The 25,641-nt window shown below is 35.5% G+C and overlaps 1 protein-coding gene across 1 annotated transcript in view; it reads left to right on the top strand.

The window, feature by feature from the left end:
• Window positions 1-25,641, top strand: part of MYCBP2 (MYC binding protein 2) — a 342,008-nt gene that overhangs the window by 200,442 nt on the left and 115,925 nt on the right. The window contains exons 42-47 of the mRNA XM_036754198.1: window positions 1,106-1,224; window positions 2,582-2,669; window positions 3,542-3,591; window positions 8,690-8,862; window positions 15,289-15,433; window positions 25,155-25,370. Of these exons, the coding sequence (XP_036610093.1) occupies window positions 1,106-1,224; window positions 2,582-2,669; window positions 3,542-3,591; window positions 8,690-8,862; window positions 15,289-15,433; window positions 25,155-25,370 (791 nt within the window). The remainder of the gene's footprint in view (window positions 1-1,105; window positions 1,225-2,581; window positions 2,670-3,541; window positions 3,592-8,689; window positions 8,863-15,288; window positions 15,434-25,154; window positions 25,371-25,641) is intronic.

Genomic DNA, 25,641 nt, shown 5'->3' with positions numbered 1-25,641 from the left:
CTTAAGCACCAGCTTCTCCATGAAGCCTTTCCAAAGTATTCAAATACTTTGTACATGTATGTTTTTATTCTCTTTATATTATCTTCTTGATTCAAGTATAAATTACTTGCAAGTAGGGATTCTTTCATTCATTATATTTGTATTCTTAGAACTTAGCATCATATTTGGTACATAGGTACTTAAAAATGCTTATCGTTTATTACATAATGATTAAATTTTATAATTCTGCCAACTCTGCTTCCTCCTCTTTCTGCTCTTTTGGATTATGTAAATGTTATAAAGGCTTTTTGGTATTTTTTCTTAGAAATATTAATAGAAGGTTATTAAAATTAAGAATCTATAGTATGGGTTGTGACTGTGTAACCTTTGACAGTCATGTGACTTGCTGTCATTGATGCCAAATGAACCTTTCTGAATATGAGCTACAGTAGAATGAACATCAGATTTGGAGTCGGTAGACCGGGGTTCAAATCCTTGCTTTGCCAAATGCTATATTGCAACATCAACCTCTGTAAAAATTAGAGGATTAGACTAAGCTCTAAGATTCCTCACTGCTCTATAAACCTGTGGTCCTAATCAGTTCTCTCTTGTAGTCCCTAAATTATAGCTCTTTAACAACTAACAACTTCAAAACGCCTAAAATAACGTAAGAGAGTAATAGCACAAGTTAATACTACGGTGATTAAAAAATCATATATCCTTTCCACTAATATAAAAGATAGAAGGAGATATAGCTGGCAGGGTAACATAGACAAACTGAGCTAAAGGCCCTGTGACTTACCCAACTATAAAGCAACAAAGCCAAGAGAGAAGCATTCTGGGTAGGAAATAAGACAGCTCTGCATTATGTGGATAGCTTATAAGTAAGTAATTGAGAGGTAACACTTGTAATTCAAAAATAGGAAAATTTGTTCAAGACTTAACACTGAGAAATCATCACTATGATGAAGGGGGATTCCTAAAAAAGAGGAACACTAAAAATACACTAAAAGAGTATTCCTTATGTCCATTTATATTTTTCTTATGCATTTCTCCTTATCTGGATATCTTTAAAAGGAAGGATAATTAAAAGAATATTTTCATTTCAAGACTTTTACTTTCTTAGGAAACGAAGCCCTTTTTTCATTAGAGACCGCATCAGATTATGTGAAAGATGACAAGGCTTCGTTTTATGGTTTCAAGTGTTTTGCAATTGGATATGAATTTAGTCCTGGTTCTGATGAGGTGAGAGTTAATCTTTTGTTAATTATATTAAACAAAGCTTTTTTTGGTAGGCAGTATTTGACTTCTAAGTGTTGGTTATACATTTTATTCAAAGTTTAAATTCATTTTTAAGCTATTATTTATAATGTAAATGTATATACACATACTGTTGAGTGGGATACATTGTTTATATATTGGGTTCTCTTTTTTAACATTCTTGACAAATGGAAAAACTGAAATTTGACTTAATCTTATGGGGGCTAGTATTGGTAGAGTCAGCTCAAACCATCTCACAAGATCTGATGGTTAAATTTTCATTGTTAATGTTTATATATTGGATATTGGCAAACACTATAAGATCAGAGATGATTCATTGTTTTGTTGGTTGGAAGAGAACTAGTTGTTAAACATTTTCCAGCACATCTTTGCCTTAAATTAAACAAAAATCTCTGTCATTTCTTAAGACGTGATTGTTATAAACTCTTAGGTTCCTCTTAGGTTTTTCTCACAGATCTGTATGTATAGCTATTAATATGTAACCTAAATAAACAAAAAGTAAATAAGTAAAAAGGCACTAGTAAATAAATTGATTGATATATCCCTGCTTCTGTCAATTCTCCACACCCCAAATTAGCTTAAAACTAAAATGCATTGTATATACAGTTTCAAACCATTTTGAATTATAAAAAAAAGTTGTCACATTCATCAAGCTCTACCTGATCCTGATATCAATTTCTAATATGCCAAGAAAATGTGGGTATGATTTCCATAATACCAAGCTCTCTGACAAATACAAATTCCCTAGAAACCTAGTAACATAGGTGTGATTTCTCTTTCTAACACTCCTCTGCTGCTTAAAGGGAGTTGGGCGAATTGGACTTGAGTTCCAAGTCAGATTCTTACTACCCTGTATTCTTTTCCCTTTTCTCCTCCCAAATGTCTTACAATTGAAACAGAAAGGGAATGTTAAATATGTACAGGAAATTGTCATTCCCCATTTATACTTAATTCACTTAGTTATTCCCTGTGGATTAATGACAACTTTCTGGTTTGTTATGGGGCCTGACCTATATTTCCTCTAAATATCTAGAATTTAATTCAACAAAACAAAACATAGGATAAACTTTAAAAATGAACTAATAAACACATTTGCAGCCCTCAGCATTTATATTAACCTGCCATTCAAGATGAATTGCTTTTCTCCCTGACTTATTAATTCAGCAGTGAGCTAACACAATTTTCCTGAGGGTGTTCAAAGTATATTTTTTGAGAGCCCACTTCTTGTCAGTTATGAGTTTTATAGAAATACATTTTACTAAACTAAATACTGATATCAGGTACAAACTTTTAAATAACAATTTATTTTGTAATTTTACAGGGAATCATTCAGTTGGAAAAAGAATTAGCTAATCTTGGTGGGGTTTGTGCAGCAGCTTTAATGAAAAAGGATCTAGCACTTCCTATTGGTAAGTAATCCTATGTTTATTCAGGCATTCTCTTACCCTGCACTACCCACACACCCAAGTATATGTGTATCTCTTCCTTTCTCTCTCTCACACACAAATGCACATGAAAATCACTGTACTTCCCCCTCATAATCCCTTTTTCCCAACTACTTGTCTCGTACTTGTACCAACCTCGCTGCCAGAAGTTCCTTCTCTAATTAACATGGTTATTCAGCACTTCTGGGGGAGGTAGAGTGAAGAGAAAGGCATGTCATCTAGACTTACTACTGTATGCCTATAATCAGGCAGCACTCTTTCTCGTTCACCTCTTTCCTCCAACACCCCATTACATTCCTTAACTATAAATACATGCCTATTCGTTAATTCTGAGAAGAAAGTTCTATTTTCTTGAATGCAAAACATACATTTAAAGCACTTACTCAACACTTTTCTCATCAGTTCCCTCTCTCACTCTAGCTTAAAATGTCTTTCAAGTCTTTCTAGTAGCTGCAAAGTAAATATTAGATCTTAATTATGTTTCCTTTGTCGTTTGACTTAATGTCTAATGCTAAGTAATCATAGTACTTTGGTGTGAGGATCTCAGAAATAATCAAGGATGCCCAAGTTAGCTAAAACTCCATTAGGCTAAGGTAGCATAATTCCTTTCTGTTACAATGTAAGGGTAAAAGAGGATTGCTCTAAATATAGTATATAGCTTTGTGTTAAATACATGTTGCGAGTTTTATCTTATACTTTTAACCACAACTTGTACAAAATAATTGGGGGGAGGGGATCCTTAGACTATTGGAATTTTAATGTAGAATTGTATAGAGCTTAATTATCAAGAAAGTTTAACTAACATTCTTCAATGAACCATTTAATTTGTGCAGCAGGTAATGAATTGGAGGAAGATCTTGAAATTCTTGAAGAGGCTGCTCTGCAGGTAAATATATTTTACTTTATATGTTCTAGGTAAATTTACATTGCACATTGTAAGTACATTTACATCATAAGTAATTTTACATTGTAAGTAATCCATGAATCCAAAACTTTATTTGACTGACAGTTTTTACTATTATCAAAATTCAGATTTTAAAAATGTTTGGAAACTAGGAAATTTAACTCTAGAGTAACAATGAAATTGAATGAGTACTTTACAGAACGTTATTTTATGTTATTATAGTATCTTCTCACATTTCATTTGGGTTTTATCTTTCTAGGAGATTGATACAGGGCTACCTTTGTTTACAGATCAGAATTTGACTATCATTGAACCTCCCTACTCAATTTCTTTTAGGAAAAATACACCTAGCAATACACCTATCTCTAAATAAAAAGACCAGTTATAATAACTTTCTCCGTTTAAGTAGCTTGCACTAAATATGTTCTGATCTTTCAAGAGACATTTAACATATGCCCCCATTCATTCTAGCTACTTGTCCTTTTACCTTACGAAACAACAGAAGTATGCCATCATTTATCATTAGCAGGAACATTATGCTTTAGAAAACAGACTCATATGCTCCAGATGATAATAATGATGATGATGATAGTAATTAATAACAATAGCTAGCATTTAAATAGCGCCTAAATTTTTGCAAAGCACTTTATGTATATTATCTCTTTTGATCCTCAGAACAACCCTGTGAGATAGCCATTCTAATCCCCATTTTACATGTGAGGGATAGGAGGCTAAAAGAGATTAAGCGATTTGTCCAGTATCATATGGCTAATGTGTCCAAAGATTTGAATCTCTGGTCTGAACTCCAAGGGCAGCATTCTTTTCACTGAACTTTGTTGGTGCTTAAGTATAAAGTGATTACTGCTCTGACTGCAGCCTCAGGTCTCACCAGAAGTCACAAAATGCCTCAATTTTCTGGTCTGTTACATAGGAATAATAAAATTATATAGGGTATTTGCTATTATAAATTTTAAAATATTACATTAAGGTAAATATGGTAACATGAATTCAACTTTAATAAGCCTATATTATGAGTCTACAATGTATAAAGGCTTGGGAGACCCAAGGAAGAGAAGAATCTAAACAAGTGGAAATGAGAAGAGAATATATTTGAAGCATGGGAGAGAGACAGCCTGCGTGAATAAATGAAGAGAGCTTAGAGAATAACTTACAACTTCTTTTTTTGTTATTTATTTAATTTATTTAATATATTTAGTTTTCAAGCATTGATTTTCACAAGAGTTTGAATTACAAATTTTCTCCCCATTTCTACCCTCCCGCCCACTCCAAGATGGCGTATATTCTGGTTGCCCTGTTGCCCAGTCAGCCCTCCCTTCTGTCACCCCACTCCCCTCCCATCCCCTTTTCCCTTCCTTTCTTGTAGGGCAAGATAAATTTCTATGTCCCATTGCCTGTGTATCTTATTTTCTAGTTGCATGCAAAAACTTTTTTTTTGTTTTTGAACATCTGATTTTAAAAACTTTGAGTTCCAAATTCTCTCCCCTCTTCTCTTCCCACCCACCCTCCCCAAGAAGTCAAGCAATTCAACATAGGCCACATGCATATCATTATGTAAAACCCTTCCATAATACTCATGTTGTGAAAGACTAACTATATTTTGCTCCTTCCTAACCTGTCCCCCTTTATTGAATTTTCTTCCTTGACCCTGTCCCTTTTCAAAAGTGTCTGTTTTTGATTACCTCCTCCCCCATCTGCCCTCCCTTCTATCAGCCTGCCTTTTTTATCTTCTTCCTCCTTCTTTCCTGTGGGGTAAGATACCCAATTGAGTGTGCATGGTATTCCCTCCTCAGGTCAAATCTGATGAGAGCAAGATTCACTCATTCCCCCTCACCTGCCTTCTTTCTCTTCCTACAGAACTGCTTTTCTTGCCACTTTTATGCCAGATAATTTACCCCATTCTGTCTCTCCCTTTCTCCCTCTCTCAATATATTCCTCTCTCATCCCTTATTTTGATTTTGTTTCTTTTAGATATTATCCCTTCATCTTCAACTCACCCTGTGCTCTCTCTCTCTCTCTCTCTCTCTCTCTATATATATATATATATGTATAAAATACACATACATATATACATACATACACACACATATATATATATATATACATACACACACACATATATGTATATATATATATGCATATTCCCTTCAGCTACCCTAATACTGAGGTCTCATGAATCATATACATCATCTTTCCATGTAGGAATGTAACCAAACAGTTCAACTTTAGTAAGTCCCTTGCAATTCTTTTTCTTGTTCGTTTTCTTGATTACCTTTTCATGCTTCTCTTGATTCTTGTGTTTGAAAGTCAAATTTTCTATTCAGCTCTGGTCTTTTCTCTGAGAAAGCTTGAAAGTCCTCTATTTTATTGAAAGTCAATATTTTGCCTTGGAGCATGATACTCAGTTTTGCTGGGTAGGTGATTCTTGGTTTTAATCCTAGCTCCATTGACCTCCAGAATATCATATTTCAAGCCCTTCAGTCTCTTAATGTAGAAGCTGCTAGATCTTGGGTTATTCTGATTGTGTTTCCACAATACTCAAATTGTTTCTTTCTGGCTGCTTGAAGTATTTTCTTCTTGATCTGAGAGCTCTGGAATTTAGCGACAATATTCCTAGGAGATTTCTTTTTGGGATCTATTTGAGATGGCGATCTGTGGACTCTTTCAATTTCTATTTTGCCCTGTGGCTCTAGAATATCAGGGCAGTTCTCCTTGATAATTTCTTGAAAGATGATATCTAGGCTCTTTTTTTGATCATGGCTTTCAGGTAGTCCAATAATTTTTAAATTATCTCTCCTGGATCTATTTTCCAGGTCAGAGGTTTTTCTAATGAGATATTTGACATTGTCTTCCACTTTTTCATTCCTTTGGTTCTGCTTTATAATATCTTGATTTCTCATAAAGTCACTAGCTTCCACTTGCTCCAGTCTAATTTTTCAGATAGTATTTTCTTCAGTGATCTTTTGGACCTCCTTTTCCGTTTGGGTAATTCTGCCTTTCAAGGCATTCTTCTCCTCATCGGCTTTTTGTAGCTCTTTTGCCATTTGAGTTAGTCCATTTTTTAAGGTGTTGTTTCCTTCAGTATATTTTTCAGTATTTTTTTGGGTCTTCTTTAGCAAGAAGTTGACTTGTTTTTCATGGTTTTCTCACATCCTTCTCATTTCTCTTCCCAATTTTACCTCTACCTCTCTAACTTGCTTTTCCAAATCCTTTTTGAGCTCTTCCATGGCCTGAGACCAGTTCATGTTTTTCTTGGAGGCTTTTGATGTAGGCTCTTTGACTTTGTTGACTTCTGCTGGCTGTATGTTTTGGTCTTCTTTGTCACCAAAGAAAGATTCCAAAGTCTGAGACTGAATCTGGGTGCGTTTTCACTGCCTGGCCATGTTCCCAGCCAACTTACTTGACCCTTGAGTTTTTCAGTGGGGTATGACTGCTTGTAGAGTAAAGAGTACTTTGTTCCAAGCTTGAGGGGATGCGCCAGCTCTGCCACACCAGCACTTCTCCTTCCCCAAGAACCTCCAACTTGGACTGGACTTAGATCTTCAGCAGCCTCTGCACTCCTGCTCTGATCTGCCACTTAATTCCTCCCACCAGGTGGGCCTGGGGCAGTAAGCAACTGCAGCTGTAGTTCTATAGCTGCCCCACCTCCGCTGCCCCCGGGGTGGTGGCTGAACCTCGAACTCTATCACCCTGTCCCCAGCAGCTTTTCCCACTAACCTTCTCTGTTGTCTTTGGTGTTTGTGCGTTGAGAAGTCTGGTAACTGCTGCAGCTCACTGATTTAGGGTGCTAGGACCCGCTACGCTCGGCTCCTGCTCTGCTCCACTCCCAGCTCTGTGCAGGATAGACCTCACCCAGCAACCATTCAGGCTGTCCTGGGCTGGAGCCCTGCTTCCCTCTGCTATTTTTTGGGTTCTGCAGTTCTAGAATTGATTCAGAGCCATTTTTTATAGGTTTTTGGAGGGACTTGGCAGGGAGCTCACGCTAGTCCCGGCTTTACAGCCACCATCTTGTCTCCCTCTCTTTCCTTACAACTTCTTTTGACTAGAATAATGACTATTTAAAGAGAGAGTAGAACAAAATTAAGTTGAAAAGATAGGTTCAAGGCAGATTGTGGAGAGCATCATATGCCAAGCTAAGGTGTTTGTATTTTATCTTTTAGGGAGATTACACTTAGTCTTCTTTAAGAAATTTACAGTTTTGGGAGGCAACTAGGTGGCACAGTGAATAGAGCAGTGGCCCTGGAATCAGGAGGACCTGAGTTCAAATCCGGCCTCAGATGCTTGACACACTTGCTAGCCATGTGACCTTGAGCAAGTCACTTAACCCCAATTGCCCTGCCTTCCCCCCTCCAAAAACAAAAAAAGAAATTTACAGTTTAGGAGAGAGATATATACACACATACACATATATATGTGTATGCATACATATATATAAATATACACATACACACAAATAATGATGTAAAATAATATTTAAGTGATTAAAAGAAATCCATAATCCTATATGACTGAGGTCTAAGCAGGAGAAGGAGAGTCCTTATTGACTGTGCTGTAAACAGAAAGGCTTCATGGAGGCGTTGGAATGGGTAGAAATTATATAAACTCAATGAAGATGGGGTGTGCATTTAAGGCATAGGAAACAGTTTGAATAAAGCATAGGTAGAACTAGGGAATCACCATTTGTATACTGGATGTGCATAAGTAGTAGTACAAGTTAACTGAAGTATACAGAAAACAATAGAGATAAGGCTGGAAAGGTAGAATGGTGCCAGATTGTGGAGAGGACTTAGAGCATTTGACCATATTTCTTACTGAATTATACTTTATACTGAATTGAAGGAGCCAAAGATTCAGCATTAAATGTGGGTTTTTCCATATAAGTAGTATTTTAAATGCTAAGTGTTTATGCCAATATAAAATTTCATGAGCTTTCAAAGGAACCCTGTGGGTCAGACTTTTTTATAATATAATATGTTTGTTTTAAAGAATCCTTTTTGTGAATGTATCATATATAATAGTTTTTCCATGAGCTGATATTTCAGTTTTCTTTTTTGCCAAATAGGTGTGCAAAACTCATTCTGGTATTCTTGGAAAAGGTTTAGCCCTTTCTCATTCACCAACTATACTGGAAGCTCTTGAAGGAAGCTTGCCACTTCAGATTCAAAGCAATGAACAATCATTTTTGGAAGATTTCATTGCCTGTGTTCCAGGATCAAGTGGGGGACGACTTGCAAGGTAATATATTTTGTGATCTAGTTTCATTTCTTATTTTTCCTTGTTCCCCTTTTGAACCCTGAAAACACTACAGTATGAAAATTAGTTTTGGCATATAGCATAAAATGACAAACTTAGGATGTTTAGAACTTTATGAATAAATGCAAAGTGTATAAAATGATCTCTCCCCCCATTGTCCACCCTCAGCTCCAATTCATCTCTAATTTAAAGCCTCTGAGATATGTCTGGAGCACTGAGAGATTTACTGACTAGTCATGGTCCCAAAGCTAGTATATGTTAGAGGCAGAAATTTAACCCAGATTTTTCCAAACCTAAGTGCTACTCACTACACCATGCTATTATAAAATTTGTAACTTTTATTCTGAAACACAAGAACACCAAAATGTCTTTTAAAAATGTTTATTATTTAGAGAATTTTATTTCAAGAATAGATCTTATCACAGTTGAAATCCAGATATACATGCAAATGTTGAGTCAAGTATTATGAGCGTTTCATATGTTATTTTTCAAGGGGAAAACAAAAATTATTTTTTCATTTATGGTTTTACTTTTTGTTTAAAAAAAAGAGATAAAAATTAAATTTGCTTCTGTACTGAGTCCAGCTGAATTAATGAGATTATTCTTAAATAAAAAAAGAAGATGGGCTCCCCAAGAAAATAAATCAGATTTGAAGGAAAAGAGATATTGTCAACTTGCATATACTTAACAAATAACTTTCCTGGACCTACTTTTTGACTTCTGAGAAGCTTCCAATGCCTATTCTTTAAATAACCATTTAGCATACATTCATTAAACACATATAATGTGCAGTCTTTGTGCTTATTTATCTTAAATTTCAAGGTGGGGTTGAAGGAAAGGTTGCAAGTTTTTAACAGATTAGGACATGATAAATTGACTCAGGAAATCAAGAAAAGCTTCCTATAAGAGGTAACACCCAAAGTTAGCCTTGAAGGAAGCTGAGTATTATTGTGAAGACGAGAGTACATTCCAGAAATATTGTAGAAAGTCACAGACATAGGAGACAAACTGGTAGGAAAAATACATAAGTTTGGGTGAAATGTAGAGTACATCAAGAGGCATAATATAAAATGACTAGAAATGCAGATTGGAGCATGGTTGTGAAGGGCTTTAACTGCTAAACTTAGAAGTTTATATTTTCTCCCCAGAAGCAATAGAGAGCCCTGAAGGGGTAAAGAGAGTGACCATGGTTGGAATTTTGTTCTAGGAAAATATTTATGGAAGCTATGGGAAAGCTAGATTAGAGAAGGGAGTGAATGGAAATATGGAGACTATTTAGAGGCTGTTTTAATACTCCAGGACCTTTAAGTAGCATTGTGGCCGTGATGGAGTGCTTTGCAAACCTTACAATGCTATATATGTGCTAGCTGTTATTATTAATAATGAAAATAATATAAAAGACATTGCAGAAGTAGAATCAAGAAGCTAGGGGTGGTTAAGGGTAGTAAGAGAGTGAAATATGACTGAAGTAACTGGAAGAATGATAGTGTCCTCAAAGAATGATGGCATCCTCAATAGTAATAGGAAAGTTTATAATAGGTGTGGTTTCAAAACTGGAGGGAAGGGCAGGGGGTGGATTGGGAAGGTAGAAAATTATTTCTGTTCTTGACACACTGACTTTGAGATACTTGAAGCTCAGTATAAGTATTTAGGCTGGCTATATAGCTTTGGTAATCAACTGTATAGAAAAGATAAACCATTGTTGGGTTTAGAGAGAGAGGGTTGAGAAAGAAGAGGGTCCAGGAAAGACCTTTAGGGCATCTGCACAGTTAGGGAGTAGATTATGGTTGATAACCCAGTAAAGGAAACCCCTGTGGAACATTATAGGTACTATGGGAAGAGAGAAAGGAGAGATCAGTGTCACAAAAGCAAAGGAGGAACAAGTGTGCAAAAGGATACACTGAACAACAGTGTCAGAAACTACAAAGAGGTCAAGAAAGATGAGGACAATGAAAAGACTATCAGATTTAGTGATTAAAAGACCTTTGTTGACCATCACTCAACAAGCATTTATTAAATGCATTCCATGCACTGGGCACTGTGCTAGACATTTGTAATAATGAGATGGTCCCTCTCCTGAAGATGCTTACTTAAAAACTTTTTTTCGTTGTATTTACATTGTTATCTTTACACTACCCTAATTCTCCAAAGAAGGGAGGTACATTTTCTTATTTCTTCTGGAATAAGCTTGGTTATTATAATTATTCAATTTTCTTTTCTTTTTTCAGTCCATTTACATTACTGCAGTAGTTGTATATAAAAGTATTGTTATCCTGGTTCTGCTTGCTTTATTATGTCTTTCCATTCTTGTCTCAGTTCTACATGTTCATTATTTCTTAATATACAGTAATACTGTATTACATTCATAGTTTTGAAAATCTCAGTGTTATTTATAAATGCTATTTGTTATTCTTATTTCCACCATTTGATTAACCATTCCTCAGTGAGTAGATATCTAGTTTATTACCCGTAATTTCCTTTTACAAAAAAAAATGCTGCTCTGGTGCCTATGGGACTTTTCTGCTTTTGACCTTCTTGAGGTTTATGGGCAGCAGTGGGATCTGTAGATGTAATGAACATAGAAGATTTAGTTCTTTTTGTAGTATAATGCCAAATTGTTTTTTAGAATGTTTGCACCAAGTCATAGCTGCCCCAACAGAGTAATTATGTACTTGTGTTTCCATATCCTCTCCAGCATTGATTATACCCACCTTTTGTTTTCTTCACCAATTTACTTGGTGTCAGGTGAAATCTCAGAATCATTTTTGTTTGCATTTCTCTTATTGTTAGTATTTGGAGTACTCTTTCATATGGTTACTAATAGTTTACAAGTCTTTTCTTCTTCCTTTTTGTTTTTTAAAGAATAGTTTATCCTTATCCTTTGGCCACTTATCTATTGGGGAATAGTTCTTGGTCTTGCATATTTAAGTTCCATATATATCTTGGACATTGGCTCTTTTCAGAAATGCTTGATGAAGATTTTTTTTTCTTGTGTAACTGCATTAATTTAGTGCTCAATTTTTCAATTTCATAGAATTAAAATTATGTATTTTATCTTTTGTGCTCATCTATCCCTGGTTGGAGAGTGAGAACTCTTCCCCTAACCATGGTAATAAGTGTTTAGTCATTGATTTGTTGACCTGTTTCTCTTCTTTTTTTTCATGGTGTGACCTTTCATATTGAAGTTGAATATTCATTTTGAACTTATTATAATATATGGTATAAGCTAATGGACTGAACCTCATTCTACTCAACTGCTTGCCAGTTTTCCAGAAGTTCTTGCCAAATAGTTTTTCCCAGTTAATTTATCTTGGTTTCTTCAAGCACTGGGATATTGAGTTAAACTGTTTTTGGTTCTTCCTTCTCTAGTCTGTTCCACTAATATTCTTTTAGTTTTTAATTAATGCTAAATAGTTTTGAAGAATTTTGAATTACAGTATAATTTGAGGTCTGTAAGTTCTATTTCCCCTTCACTCCTTTTTTATAATTGTTATTATTTTGTCAAGCTCTGTAAAGTATCTCCTTATAGTTTGGTATAACACTAGGAGCTTGCACCCTCTTGGGAGTGAAAATATGCATTCATATGAGTTTATACAAAAGGAATGAAAAGGAATTTTCCATGTGCTAAGCACTATACTGAGTACTGAGGAATTCAAATAGAAAAATAAGATTGTCCTTTACAAAATAAATGTAAAGTAATTTCAGGGGGCAGGCTAGCATCTAAGAGGATCAGGAAAGGCCTCATGTAGTAGGTGTCACTCAAAGAGATTTTGAAGGAAAATAGGAATTTTAAAAGGTGGAGGGCAATACAACAGCAGGGAAATAGGAGATGTAGTGTCAATGTGAGAAACAGCAAGAAGGCTTAGCTTTGGCTAGATTGTCGAGTAGTACACGAAGGGAAGTAACGTCTGATAAGACTGAAAAGGTAGATTAGAGATAGATTATGAAGGGTTTTAAATGCCAAATAGAGGAGTTTGCACTTAACCTTAGATATTAGGAAGCCTCCAGAATTTATTGAGCAGAAGAAGAATGACATGGCTTGCCTTCTCCTTTAGGAATATCATTTTTGGCAGTTGTAAATGGATTAGAGAAGGGGGACACTTGAGGTAGAAAGACCAATTAGGAGGCCTTATTTCTTCCTTTTCCATTATATCTAATTAGTTGCCAAGTCTTGCTGTTTTTGCCCCTACAGCATATCTTCCATTTGACCTCTTCTCTGCACTCACAGCTCTGTTCAGACGCTTATCTGGGCTATTGTGTTGGTCTCCCTGACTCAAGTCTCTCCACTATTAAGTCCATCCTCCAGTCAGCCATTAAACTTATTTTCCTTAAGTACAGATTTCACCATATTACTCCTATACTCAACAAAACTCATTGTTTCCTTATTGTCCCTATGATAAAATAAAAGCTCCTCTACTCAGCTTTTTAAGCCCTTTACAACCTGGGCACAACACACCTTCCCAGCTTTGTTGGGCATGACTTCCCCTCTCACACTCAGCAATCAAACCAAACTGGCATTCTCTCCATTCCTCACACATGGTTTTCCATCTCCAATCTCCATGCCTTTGTACTTGCTAGCCCTCATGCTTGGAATGGATTCCCTCTTTACTTCCACATCATAGAAGTCTTTACCTCCCTCAAGAGACACCTCAAGCACCACCTTCTACAAGAAGCCTGTCTTGATCCTCCCAACTGCTAGTACCCGCCCTCCCTAGCTTGTATTTATCTACTGTGTATTTTTATTTATTTTCTCTATATCCTGTATATGCTTATATATGTACTTGTTTTCGCCATTAGAATGTAAGCTCCTGTGTGTGTGGATTGTTTTATTCTTTGTCTTTGTGTCTCTGGAACCTGGCACATAATGGATACTTAATAAATGCTTGTTGATTGATTGACTAGGGCCTGAGATAAGGTCGTGTTCTTGTGAGTCAAAATAAAGAGGCAAATACAAGAGATAGACTTGTTAACTAATTACATATAAAGAAGAACAAAGGACGAAAGATTACTCTGAGATTCTAAACCTGGGTGACTGGAAGGATTGGAATGGGAAAAGAAAGGAAGGAAGGAGGAAAGGTAGGAGGAAAGAAAGGAAGGGGAGAGAGAGAGAGAGACAAAGACAGAGAGAAACTTCTGAAAGGAAGTGCATTTGGAGAAAAAGGTAGTGAATTTTGTTTTGCTTATTTTGAGTTTGAGATGCTTATGGAGCGTCCTATTTGTGTGGTACGGGATTCGAGTGGATTAGAGTTCAGGGGAGATACTAGGGCAGAATGTGTGGATCTGTGTAGAGATGATAATATGAGTACACATGGGCTGATGAGGTTACCAAGAGGGAGCACGTAAAGAAGAAAGAGAAGAGGGCTCAGGATAGAACTCTGGGGTACACACACAATTGGGAGAAGTGGAAAGGGAGATTGAGAAGGAGACAAATACAACTAAGCCAGAGCAGTAAAAGATATAGTGTCCAGGATGGAGACAGTAGTTAACAGTGTCAAATGCTACAGAGAACTGAAAAAGGATGAACATTGATAAAAGGCTACAAGTCTCGCAATTAAGAGATCATCATTAACTTTGGAGATTGTAGTTAAGAGGTAATTGTTGAGGTGAAAAACCAGATTGAAAAAAACCTGAAAAGTAAATGAAATGTTGCACTGAGCATAGACAACTTTTTCTGGGAGTTTGGCTGGGAAAAGGAGGGGAAATACATCTTTAGGGAATTGTAGAGTCAAGTGAAGGGTTTTTTTTTTTAAAGTGGAGGAGATTTGACCCTACTTGTAGGTAGAAGGGAATGACCCAGTAAATGAGAGATTGAATACTGAAGCGTAACTGTTTGGACAATCTCCTAAAGGATATGGGAAAGGAAGAGATCAAAGCTAAAAGTAGAGGAGCTGGCCTTTAAGTGAGCAGTTTCATTTCTTTGGCTGGCTTGGAAGACTGATTGTCAAGAATTAAAAACTAAGTGGGAAATAAAGTATTGATTATGGCTTTTTCTATGTGTTTGGCTCTGAACAGCTATGACGAATGGATTAGTTTTGCCATGGTCTTCTAGCTGACAAAGCAGAGTTGAACTCGGTGATTGTAAATTGTCTTAGAAATCAAGTCCTCGAGAGTATCCAAAAAGCTGATCCAACTCTGTAGTATAGTGATCATTTTTTTAAAAACTTTTTTGACCTTTATAATTATTATCTCCACTTTAAAAAAAAACTTTTTTTAAACTATATTCTTATACTTTGGGACTGTCTGTGGATTTTTTTTTTCAGGTAGTAGACATGGCAAGGATGATTAGTGAATCCTAGTTGTGATTAAAATTGATTTATAATATTTACATTGCTTCAATTTTGGATATTTATTATACCTAATTTAAATTGCAGTGTAAGTCATTAAATGTATACAATTTTAATACTATAGGTGGCTTCAGCCAGATTCTTATGCTGATCCTCAGAAAACATCATTGATTCTCAATAAAGATGATATCCGTTGTGGTTGGCCTACTACAATTACTGTTCAAACAAAGGATCAGTATGGTGATGTGGTTCATGTTCCTAATATGAAGGTAATTATTTTTAATTATAGTAAGTTAATTAGTGCTTATTAAGTGCCTACTGTAGGTCATCAAAATTTTAAGTTCAAATGACCTTAAAAATCATCAGGGGAGAGGGATTTGGAAAGACAGTGGCATATTAAGAACCAGAAGAGCCCAGATCTCCCACAAACATCTTCAGTGAAGTTCTAAAAATGTACCAGAAGAAACAACAGTAGGTAGAACCAAAGAGAAATATTCATAAACTCCTCCAGCAAGTCTAGGACTGCTCGAAAAGTTTTCCAAAAACTTGACAAAGCATAGTCAAGGAGCCTGGACCCACAGCAGGAGACAGGACTAGACCAATGCACAGGCAGCCCTTGTCTGAACCATAACAGAAGGCTGGGCCAGACCAGCACCTAATCAGGCAGCCCATGCCAAATCCAGAGCCCAGGCAGCTTGCACCTGAACTACAGCCTGAGACCGGGGCAGAACACTGCTTAAACTAGCCAGCACTCATAGCTAAGCCACCATAGGAAAAAGAGCCAGAAGAACCCCTGGAGTCTTGTGAGAGGCCTTCTACCAACAAAATCAACAGCATCTGGTTGGGTCCACAAGGCCAACTTTAGATCCAACATTATGCAAGAAGAATAGAGGAAAGGATCCATCTTTATCTAGCCAGTACCCAATAATTACTACAGAAACTTAGGCAGTCTTAGTCATGACGTGTAGGACCAAACAGGGGCCCACCAACACCATCCAAGAGTATGGAAAGGAACAGAGTCTGACCTAAAGACAAAGCCCCAAGCCAGAAATTGAGATCAGTGATATGTCAACAGAAGAAAATAATGAAGACAAAAAATAATATGGATAGAAAAAACTAAAGAGAAAAACTGCTGCATATGCATATAAAACCTTAGAGAAAAAAAATAACCTGGCTATAAGGACGGTAAGAGTACCTGGAAGAAATGAAGCAAGAGACGCAAAATATAATTTTAAATAATATCTGGGAAAGAAAGAATCCACGGAGAAGTTTTTTTTGGTCTGATAAATAGTGGTGGCCATTAATAAAGCACTTCTTATATCTATTTCCTCATTTATTCCTCTGAATGCTCTATAAAGTACCATCCCCATTTTATTTTTATTTTATTTCATTCTTTTTAATTCAACAAGAATTTATTTTCTATTCCTCTCCCGTCCTGGCACTGGAGAAGAAAAACAAAACCCTTGTAATACACATAGTTAAGCAAAAAGAAATTCCTACATTATCCATGTCCAGAAATGCATCTCATTATGCATCTTGAGTCTATCACCTCTCTATCTGGAGGTAGGTATCATGCTTTCTTATAATATCTCTGCAATCATGGTAGGTCATTGCATTGATAAGGCTTAAGTCTTTCAAGGTTTTTTTTTTAATTAACAGTGTTGTTATTTTATAAATTTTTCTCCTGGTTCTGATCCCTTCACATTACATTAGTTTATACATGTCTTCCTAGGCTTCTCTGAAACAATCTTTTTCTTCATTTTTTTTATGGCACAGTAGTATTCTCTTAGTCATATACCATCATTTCTTGAGCCACTCTAATTCATGAGCATCCCCTTTCAGTGCTCTGACACTACCAAAATAGCTATTATAAATATTTTTACGTATGTTGGTCCTTATACTTTTTCTTTGCTCTCCTTAGCATATAGGCCTTGTAGTAATATCTCTACATCAAAGGATATATTACAGTTTAGTGACTAAAAGGTATTTTAGGCATTTTCCCCAAATCCTTTCTAGAATGGCTAGTTCAATTCAGAACTCCATATTATATAATCACTTTTCTCACAGCCCCTTTTTTTTAAATCATCTTTGCCAATCTGTTGGGTGTGAAATGAAACATAAGATTTTAATTTGTATTTATCTATTTATTAGTGATTTGGAACATTTTTTCAAATGATTGTTGACAGCTTGGATGTCCTCTTTTGAAACTACTTGTTCATATCATTTGGCCATGGCTGTTGTTCCTTGAAATATGAATCAATTCCTGTATATCTTGGAAATGAAACCTTTATGACAGAAACTTCCTGCAAAGGTCTTTTTCTTTTTTCTGTGACCACTTTCCTATCTATTTTTAGTTGCATTGATTTTGTTTGAGTAAAAAAACTTTTTAATTTTGTGTAACCAAAATTGTTCATTTTATCTTCTATGGTTCTATCTCTCTTATAGTTGGTCAAGAACTTTTCCCCATACATAGATCCAAAAGGAAATTTCTTCCTTGTTATCTAATCTATTTGTGATATGACCTTTTATAGTTGACATTGATCCATTTGGAGATTATTATGATATATGTTATAAGGTGTTGGCCTAAACCTAATATTTGCCAGATTGCTTTCTAGTTTTTCCAATAATATTTCTTGAATCAAATGAGGCCATACCCCAGTAACTGAGGGTGCTTACATTTATCAAATGCTGAGCTTCTAAGTTTATTGCATCTGTATGTTGTATATCTAATCTGTTCCATTGACCAACAAACACCGCCCCTCTCTTTTCAACAGTAATGAATTGATGATTACTGGCTTATTGTCTAGTTTCATATCTGGTACTGCTAGGCTCCTCTCCCTCCCACTTTTGTTATTTCTCTCGCTTCATTTCTTTCCAGAATTCTAGTTGACCTTGTATCCAGGCTTTTATTTTCTTTGAGCATTCACTTGTAAATGTTTTAGCATTTTTCCTTTTTTCTGGATTTGTGTCTTAGTAATCTCTGTCTCCATAATATCTTTATCATCAGAATATCCAAGCTTATTTCCTGAATTAGGACTTTGTATTAAAGCTAGGTTTTTCTCACTTCCAGATGCAATGTTAGAACCATATACATTCCCGGGTCTCTATTATCTGGGATTCTGCTGCTGTGTTCTCTGAGTATTGAGTGCTATGTTCTCCAAAGATTTCAGGGGCAGCTTAAGCCAGGGAGCTGCAAACATTCAGCAGTCCCCAACAATATGATTTGGGATATGTATTGATACTGCTCACTTATTCTGATCTTGGATCTGGATAATACAACTATAGCCTTACCCTTGATTGATACTGTAGCAGATAGTTGCTGGCCCAATCCCTTATCACATGGCTGGAAGGCCATTATAGCTTCAACACAACAAAACTATATAGGCTTCCTGCTGGTCCACAGTCCCTGCCTGGTCATAGCCTATGGCCAGAATTCATGATCCAACCCTGGAGTCAGAGAAACAGCTGCCAGCATACCTGACATCTGTACCAGTCAGCAGGCTAAATCTAACATTCAACTCTAGGATCAGAAAAACACAGGTACAGACATTAAATCTCAAATCATGCTCCAGAATAAGAGTGATAGAGCTGCAGACCAACCCCTGGTGTGGCACTACAAGCTGATTCTGGAATCTTGCTCTAGGGCCAGTGGTACAGAGCTGTAGACATAGGCCTGTCCCTATAGACCTATTCTAAAAGTGGGTCTACAGGGTGAATTTTCTAGGCTGAATTCATACTCTTAGACTACAAAAATGATACACTCTACTAAACAGTTGGATTTCCTGGTCACTGTTTGTTCTGATGCCCTTTCTTGATCGTTCTTGGAAGAGAACTCAGCTATACTCCTTTCTCCTATGTCACCATATTTTGTAATTCCACAGGGTATGGTAGGTTGTAAACCTTTTCCAGGAATAGGATTCTATGGAAATTAGAATAGACCAAACAGAAAGCAATGACTCCATTGAAATAGGAAATATTAACATGTAATATAAGAGAAAAGTATAATATAACATTTATATAGTGCCTTAAGGTGTGCAAAGTACTATATATGTTATCTCATTTGATCCTCAAAACAGCTCTATGAAGTAGGTGCTTTATTATCCCCATTTTACAGAAAGAAGTTAAGTGAATTGCCCAGGATGAGACAGCTAGTAGGTGTTATAGGTGACATTTGAACTCAGGTATTCCTGACTCCCAAGTCCAGCACTCTTATTAGTTGTACCATCTAGCTTCAATGTGTGTGGGGGTTGTGGGGAGGAACAGGAAAAAAATATGAAAATATAAGCTATCAAAAACAATTGACAGGTCAAGAAGATATCAAGTAAGAATCGTTGGACTATCTGAAAATCTGAAAAAAAAAATCCGGGATACCATATTTCAGGGAATCATAAATGGAAATTTCCAAAATTTACTAAAATCCCAGGGAAAAGTGAATATAGAATGAATTCTCTTGTCAACTGCTGAAAGAAACCCTAAAATGGAAACTCCCAGGAGCAAGAGAGTCCCAGATCAAAGGAAAAAGTGCCATAGACAACCAAACCTGGGTTCAATTCCAAGGATCATATAAGCCTTAGCAACTGCTGCCAATATAAAGAAGAGAAAATCATGGATTATAGTGTTTCAAAAAGCAAAGATAAAGACTTATTACTAGACATAACCTATCCAGCAAAAGCTTTGATAAAAAATAATGCCCTTCTAAGTGTTCCTGATGAAAAGACAAGAGCTTAAGAGAAACTTCAAAATAAAAGTGCAGAAGTGAATAGAAATAGAAAAATAAGTTTGATTAAATGGAAGGTACTATATCATGATGGTTTATTTACATTCTAATATAGGGAGGAGAAACAAGTATACTTTCAGAACTCTGATGTCTTCAAGGATCATAGAAGGAATTATACAAGATAAACATAGGGCATGAGGATAGTTTTATTTCATTTTTATGGTCTTAACAGAAAAAAGAAATAAATGAGGAAAGGAAATATCCTAGGGAGGAAAGGAGAAGAAAGGAGATAGAACTTACTATATAGGAGGTGCATGAGATGAAGAGTATATAAGAATGCAAAGAAGAGTGGAGAAATCATTTCCCCATGAAGCTCACTTTAGCCTGAACTAGCCAAAAGAAAAATTGAACACTTACACATACACACACACACACACACACACACACACACACACACACACAGAGTTTGGTATAGAAATGCATTGTACTCATTAGGGAAATAGGTGAATAAAATGTGAAAAGAGAGGGGATATTAAGGAGGAGGGTTTGGTTTCATAGGGAGCAGTTAAGTTACCAATAACAGACAGATAGATAGATGGATAAATAGATGGATAGATGGATGCGATAAATAAACAAATTTTGGTTGTAGAAGGTGATGGATGGGTGAATAAACAAATTTTGGTTGTAGAAAATGATGTAGCAATTAAAAGGAAAATGAAAAAATGAGTAAAAACCTGTAGTCTGGGATGGAACAAGAGGAAAAGGAGAGGTACAGTGAAACAGAAATAGATAGCTTCAATTATTTATGACAGGTTTTGAGTACATTCATCTTTCATGACCAGCTCCTTTGTAAAGAGTAGAGTGAGGGGGATGAAATGTTTCATTTTCAGACTTAGACAAATCTAACAAAAATATAAGCGTGAAAATGGTAAGAATCTGAAGAAAAGTTTAGAAAAGTTAGACCCAATAGATCTCTGGCAGTAATTAAAAGGGAACAGAAAAGAGTTTATATATTTCCCAGCTGTGCATAACATCTTTACAAAAACTGAACTCATATTGAGGCATAAAAGGGGTCACAAACAAATGCAGAAAAGCAGAAATATTAAACATCTATCTAGAGAATCCATAAGAGGCAACTATAATATTAATTGAAACAATGACTTCAACAAAGTTGCAGGATATAAATTAAATCCAGAAATCAACTGTCCTGAAGATGGTCCACAAAACCCAGCAGAATGCAATAGAAAGAGAATGTCCATTTAAAATAATTATAGAATTATAAAATATTTGGGAGTCTGGTATGACACACAGCTGCTACCTAAATATAACTATAAAACATTCCATATAGAGAAATATAGACCTAAGAAATTGGAAAAGATATACATTGCTCATTGGTAGTCCATAGTAATGTAATGACCATACTACCAAATTAATTTATTCAAACCCATACCATTTAAACTATCCAAGAATCACTTCGGAGAGCCAGAAAAAATAGTAGCAGAATTCATCTGGAGGAAGAAAATATCAAGAATCTCAAAGGAGCTAGTTGGCCCACTGAGTGGAATCAAGAGGACCTGAGTTCAAATCTGGCCTCAGACACTTGACACACTTACTAGCTGTGTGACCTTGAGCAAGTCACTTAACCCCAATTGCCCTGCCTTCCTCCCCTCCAAAAAAAAATTAAGAATCTCAAAGGAAATGATTTTCAAAAAAGAAAGAGAGAGGATATGGTAATACCACATCTCATCTAAGAACCAAAAATCATCAAAATCATAAGGTACTGGTTAAAAAACAGAAGCTGGCCATTGTTGTTGGGGTACACAAGATAGAGAAGCAAATGAAAATTATAATGTAGTTTGAGTTTTGGGGGGTTTTTTTGTTCATTTGGTTTTATTTTTTTTTTATAAATCCAAAGACCTCAGCTACTGGAGTAAAGTCTCACTGGGGTGGGGGGGGGGGGTAGGAGGGGGACTTTTGGAAAAGCTGAAAATTAAATTTAGACCAACATCTCACATCATATATCTCAAAAAGTGTCAAATGGATACAGGATTAAATTTAAATGGTCACATAAACCAATTAGAGAAGCAAGGAAGGAAATCTTTTTCCCAGTTAATAGATAGAGGAAGAGGTCTAGACCAAACATGGCATATAGAAGATCAAGGACAATGTGAACAGTTTTTGTTACATAAAATTAAATTTTTTGCTGCACAGATAAGAACACTGCAATTAAGTTTAGAAAGGAAATAGTTGAAGTGGGGTGAGGGGAGACTTTGCAGAGAGTTTTTCTGATAAGGACCTGATTTAAATTTATGAAAATAAGAGCCATTCCTCATAATATAAATAGTTGGTCAAAGACTATGAGTAGGCAATTTTCAAAGAAAGAAATCCAATATATCAATGACTTTATTAAAAAAATGCTTCAAAACAATAATCATTAGAGAAATACAAATTAAAACAATATCGAGGTTCTACATCACATCTCTCAGATTGTCAAACATGATAAAATAGGAAATGACAGTTATTAAAAAGGACCATGGGAAAATAGGCATACTAAGAGATAGTGCAGCCATTCTAGAAAATAATTTGGAACTCTGTCCCTAAAGTCACCAAACTGCATACCTTTTCACCCAGTAATAAAATTACTAAGCTCCAAAGAGATCAAAGAAAGAAGAAAATAAATTAATGTATTATAAAGCATTCATCAACTGCTTACTTTGTTCTATGCACTGAGCTAAGCACTACGGGTACAAATACAAGTGAAGATAGAGCTTACATTCTTTGGGTAGCATGTGAAGTGATGTGTTTCCTGGCAAGCTAAGGCAAAAACTCATTTATCTGTGGACTTAGGGCAAAGTCTAGGTAGTTCCAGTAGAAAGAGATAGAAGAATATATCCACAGTTGAGTTAACATCATATGGAAATAATCAAGAAGGACTCATGTGTACATAAGTGTTTATAGCAGGTCTTTTGGTCATATTAAAGAAATGGAAACTGAGTATCCATTAGTTGGGGAGTGCAGACAAATTGTGGCATGTTAATATAATGGAATATCATTGTACCATAAAAATTGAGAGAAGGAATGGTTGCAGAGAAACCTGAGAAAATGTATATGAATTTATGCATAGATTCAGGAAAAATTTATACAATAACAACTAAATTATAAAGAAGAAGAATTTCAAAAGACTTAAAAATTCTGATCAGTGTACTTACCAACAATACAGGTGATGGATTCAAGGCATAAAATGAAACAAAAGTTTTTGGGCTCAGCAAATGTCAGAATTCTTTTTTATTAATTATACATTACACAGATTTTATTTTTAGATTGGATATGGGGTAGTAAGAAGAGGAGGGATAGCATTAAGGTCACAGAGAAAGAAAAGGAGAAGAAAAGAGGGGAAGACCAATAAGGCATTTTTTCTTAAGATGAAATGGATTTAATTGTAAATTTCATTTGTATAGAATCTTTACAGAAACATTAATTTTATCATGTCTGGAGTACTATTAACATAAAACTGATGATAATTTTAAAGCTAACAAATTAAAGGTCAGTATGAACAGGTTTAGAAGAACTAACACTCATGATATCAGGAAATATTCAACTTGTGAGCAAAATAATGTTAAACATAGGCTTCAAACCATCTAGAAATAATATAACTAATAATCAAAGCCCTTAATAGTTATAAGCCTCTAGTTTGCAGAAGACTAAAATGCTGCTTTCTAAGGAAGAAACCTTAATACAACTTACTAAAAAAAATGTATCCACAAGACTTTTGATTAATGAATATCGTTGCTGGCAGTTATAAAAGAAAAATGAAGTAATATTATTTATAAGCTCATTTTGGGTCATTCAAGCCTTTAGATGTGTTTCGTGTATTTGACAAGTAACACTCTACTGGTTTTAGATTTGAACTGCCAATGGCTATTATTTGTTGAAAAGAGTCAACTGGCACTTATCATAAGCAAAATGCCCACTTTGTAATGATGTATAAAAATAGTAACAAATTCTGAATTTCAAGTTAGTTATAGGAATTAATCACAAGAATGCAAAAAGCCTCTGTTGAAGTAGTCCACTATTCAGATATGAGGAAACAAGTTAAAAGTTTCATTACTATAAGAATCTCCTCTTTTGTACGAACTTTGTACAATAGAAGAATTTTTACTTACTATACAAAACAAAACTTTACATAACAGTACATTTTTAAGCATAAATAAAGTGTATATGATTTCTGGAAGTTCATTTAGCACATAAATATCTTTCTTTGTAAAATGAAATTTTCTCTGTTTCTCCACAAACAATTAGTCACTCATTTTCCTTCCGGGGTCAATCAGCACTGAATATTCCCTCTGGCCCCTTGAAGAGTGGAATCATTTTATTCCTCATGGCAATAGCTATTTTGCTAATCCACCCCCATCTGACCTGAAGTATTTTCTTTTCAAATGCACAGAAGAAAACAAAAAGAAATCCAGAAGAACATACAGACTAGCAGGACAGCTTTGAAAATTAAATGTTGAGTTGATCACATACATAAAAGAAAAAACAAGTTCTACATAGAGAAAGATTCCTGGTTACATGCACAGTCATCTTTTTCTGTTCTTTCTTTAGGAAATTGGTCATTTTATTTCACATTTACGTTCAGGAGGAAAAAAACAACAGATTTTAAAGACCTTATCAAGTTCAACTCCTTCATTTTACAGATAGCTCACAATTATAAGGCACTGGAAGCATACAGAACAACTTTGTAGCATATTATCTGCATCATAAAGATTGGAAAACTGAAGCTTAGAGAAAGTGATGACTTCCTTAAGGGCTAAGGACCTCAGCCAAGTAAATGATACCATTAGGCCTCAAGCTCAGGTCTTCAAATTCCAAATCCAGTGCTCTTTGCACTATAACACATCCTTTTGTTCATATGACACTCAGTGTTTTATCTTAGTATTTGTTTATTATAAATGATCTGAGTTCATTTGATTTTGGTTTTCTATGTCACATTAAATGATCAATTAATTTTTCTGAGTATATGGGAATCTCAGTATTTGACCACACTCATGGTCCATACAGTAGAACCATGTTATAGGAGAAATAATAATATTATAACAAGGTCTTTCTTATAGTTCTTATGACTTAGTTCTCTTGGAAGGGGTCTAGGATGCATTGGTTGTATTGTAGGTCATATTATTGCAAAATTCCTGTATACTTTGATACTTCATATATGATTACAGAATATCCACTTAACATTTTTGTTTGTGAAAATTAATTGTACTTTATTGTGGTAGGTTGAAGTGAAGGCTGTTCCTGTTTCTCAGAAAAAAACATCTTTGCAACAAGAACAAGTGAAGAAGCTTCAAAGGATTCCAGGCAGTCCTTCAGCACCAGCTACTTCCATGAGTCCTGATATGACTTTTGGGGGGCTTGCATCACCAAAACTTGATGCTTCTTATGAACCAATGATTGTAAAGGAAGCTCGTTATATAGCCATTACTATGATGAAGGTAATTGATTTTAATTTGGCAAACTCACACCCCCTTTTTGTCCATTAGTTTCCGTGATGTTGAATCCATGAGTACCTAAGAACAGCTTCCCTTCCCTAACCCTTGATACTGCTTTGTCATAGACAACCACTTCTACCCTACCCCTCCTCTGTCCTACCCTATCTGCCAGCCACTTTTACTGGGATATCTGAAATTAACAAATTTCCCTTCATTTTAGAATTCTTTCCCTCATGCTCCTTTCATCTTCTGCATCACACTATACCTGTATCTC

The sequence above is a fragment of the Trichosurus vulpecula genome, chromosome 4, assembly GCF_011100635.1.
Source record: "Trichosurus vulpecula isolate mTriVul1 chromosome 4, mTriVul1.pri, whole genome shotgun sequence".
NCBI classification, from domain to species: domain Eukaryota; kingdom Metazoa; phylum Chordata; class Mammalia; order Diprotodontia; family Phalangeridae; genus Trichosurus; species Trichosurus vulpecula.
This window is presented reverse-complemented; position numbering and strand designations above follow the sequence as displayed.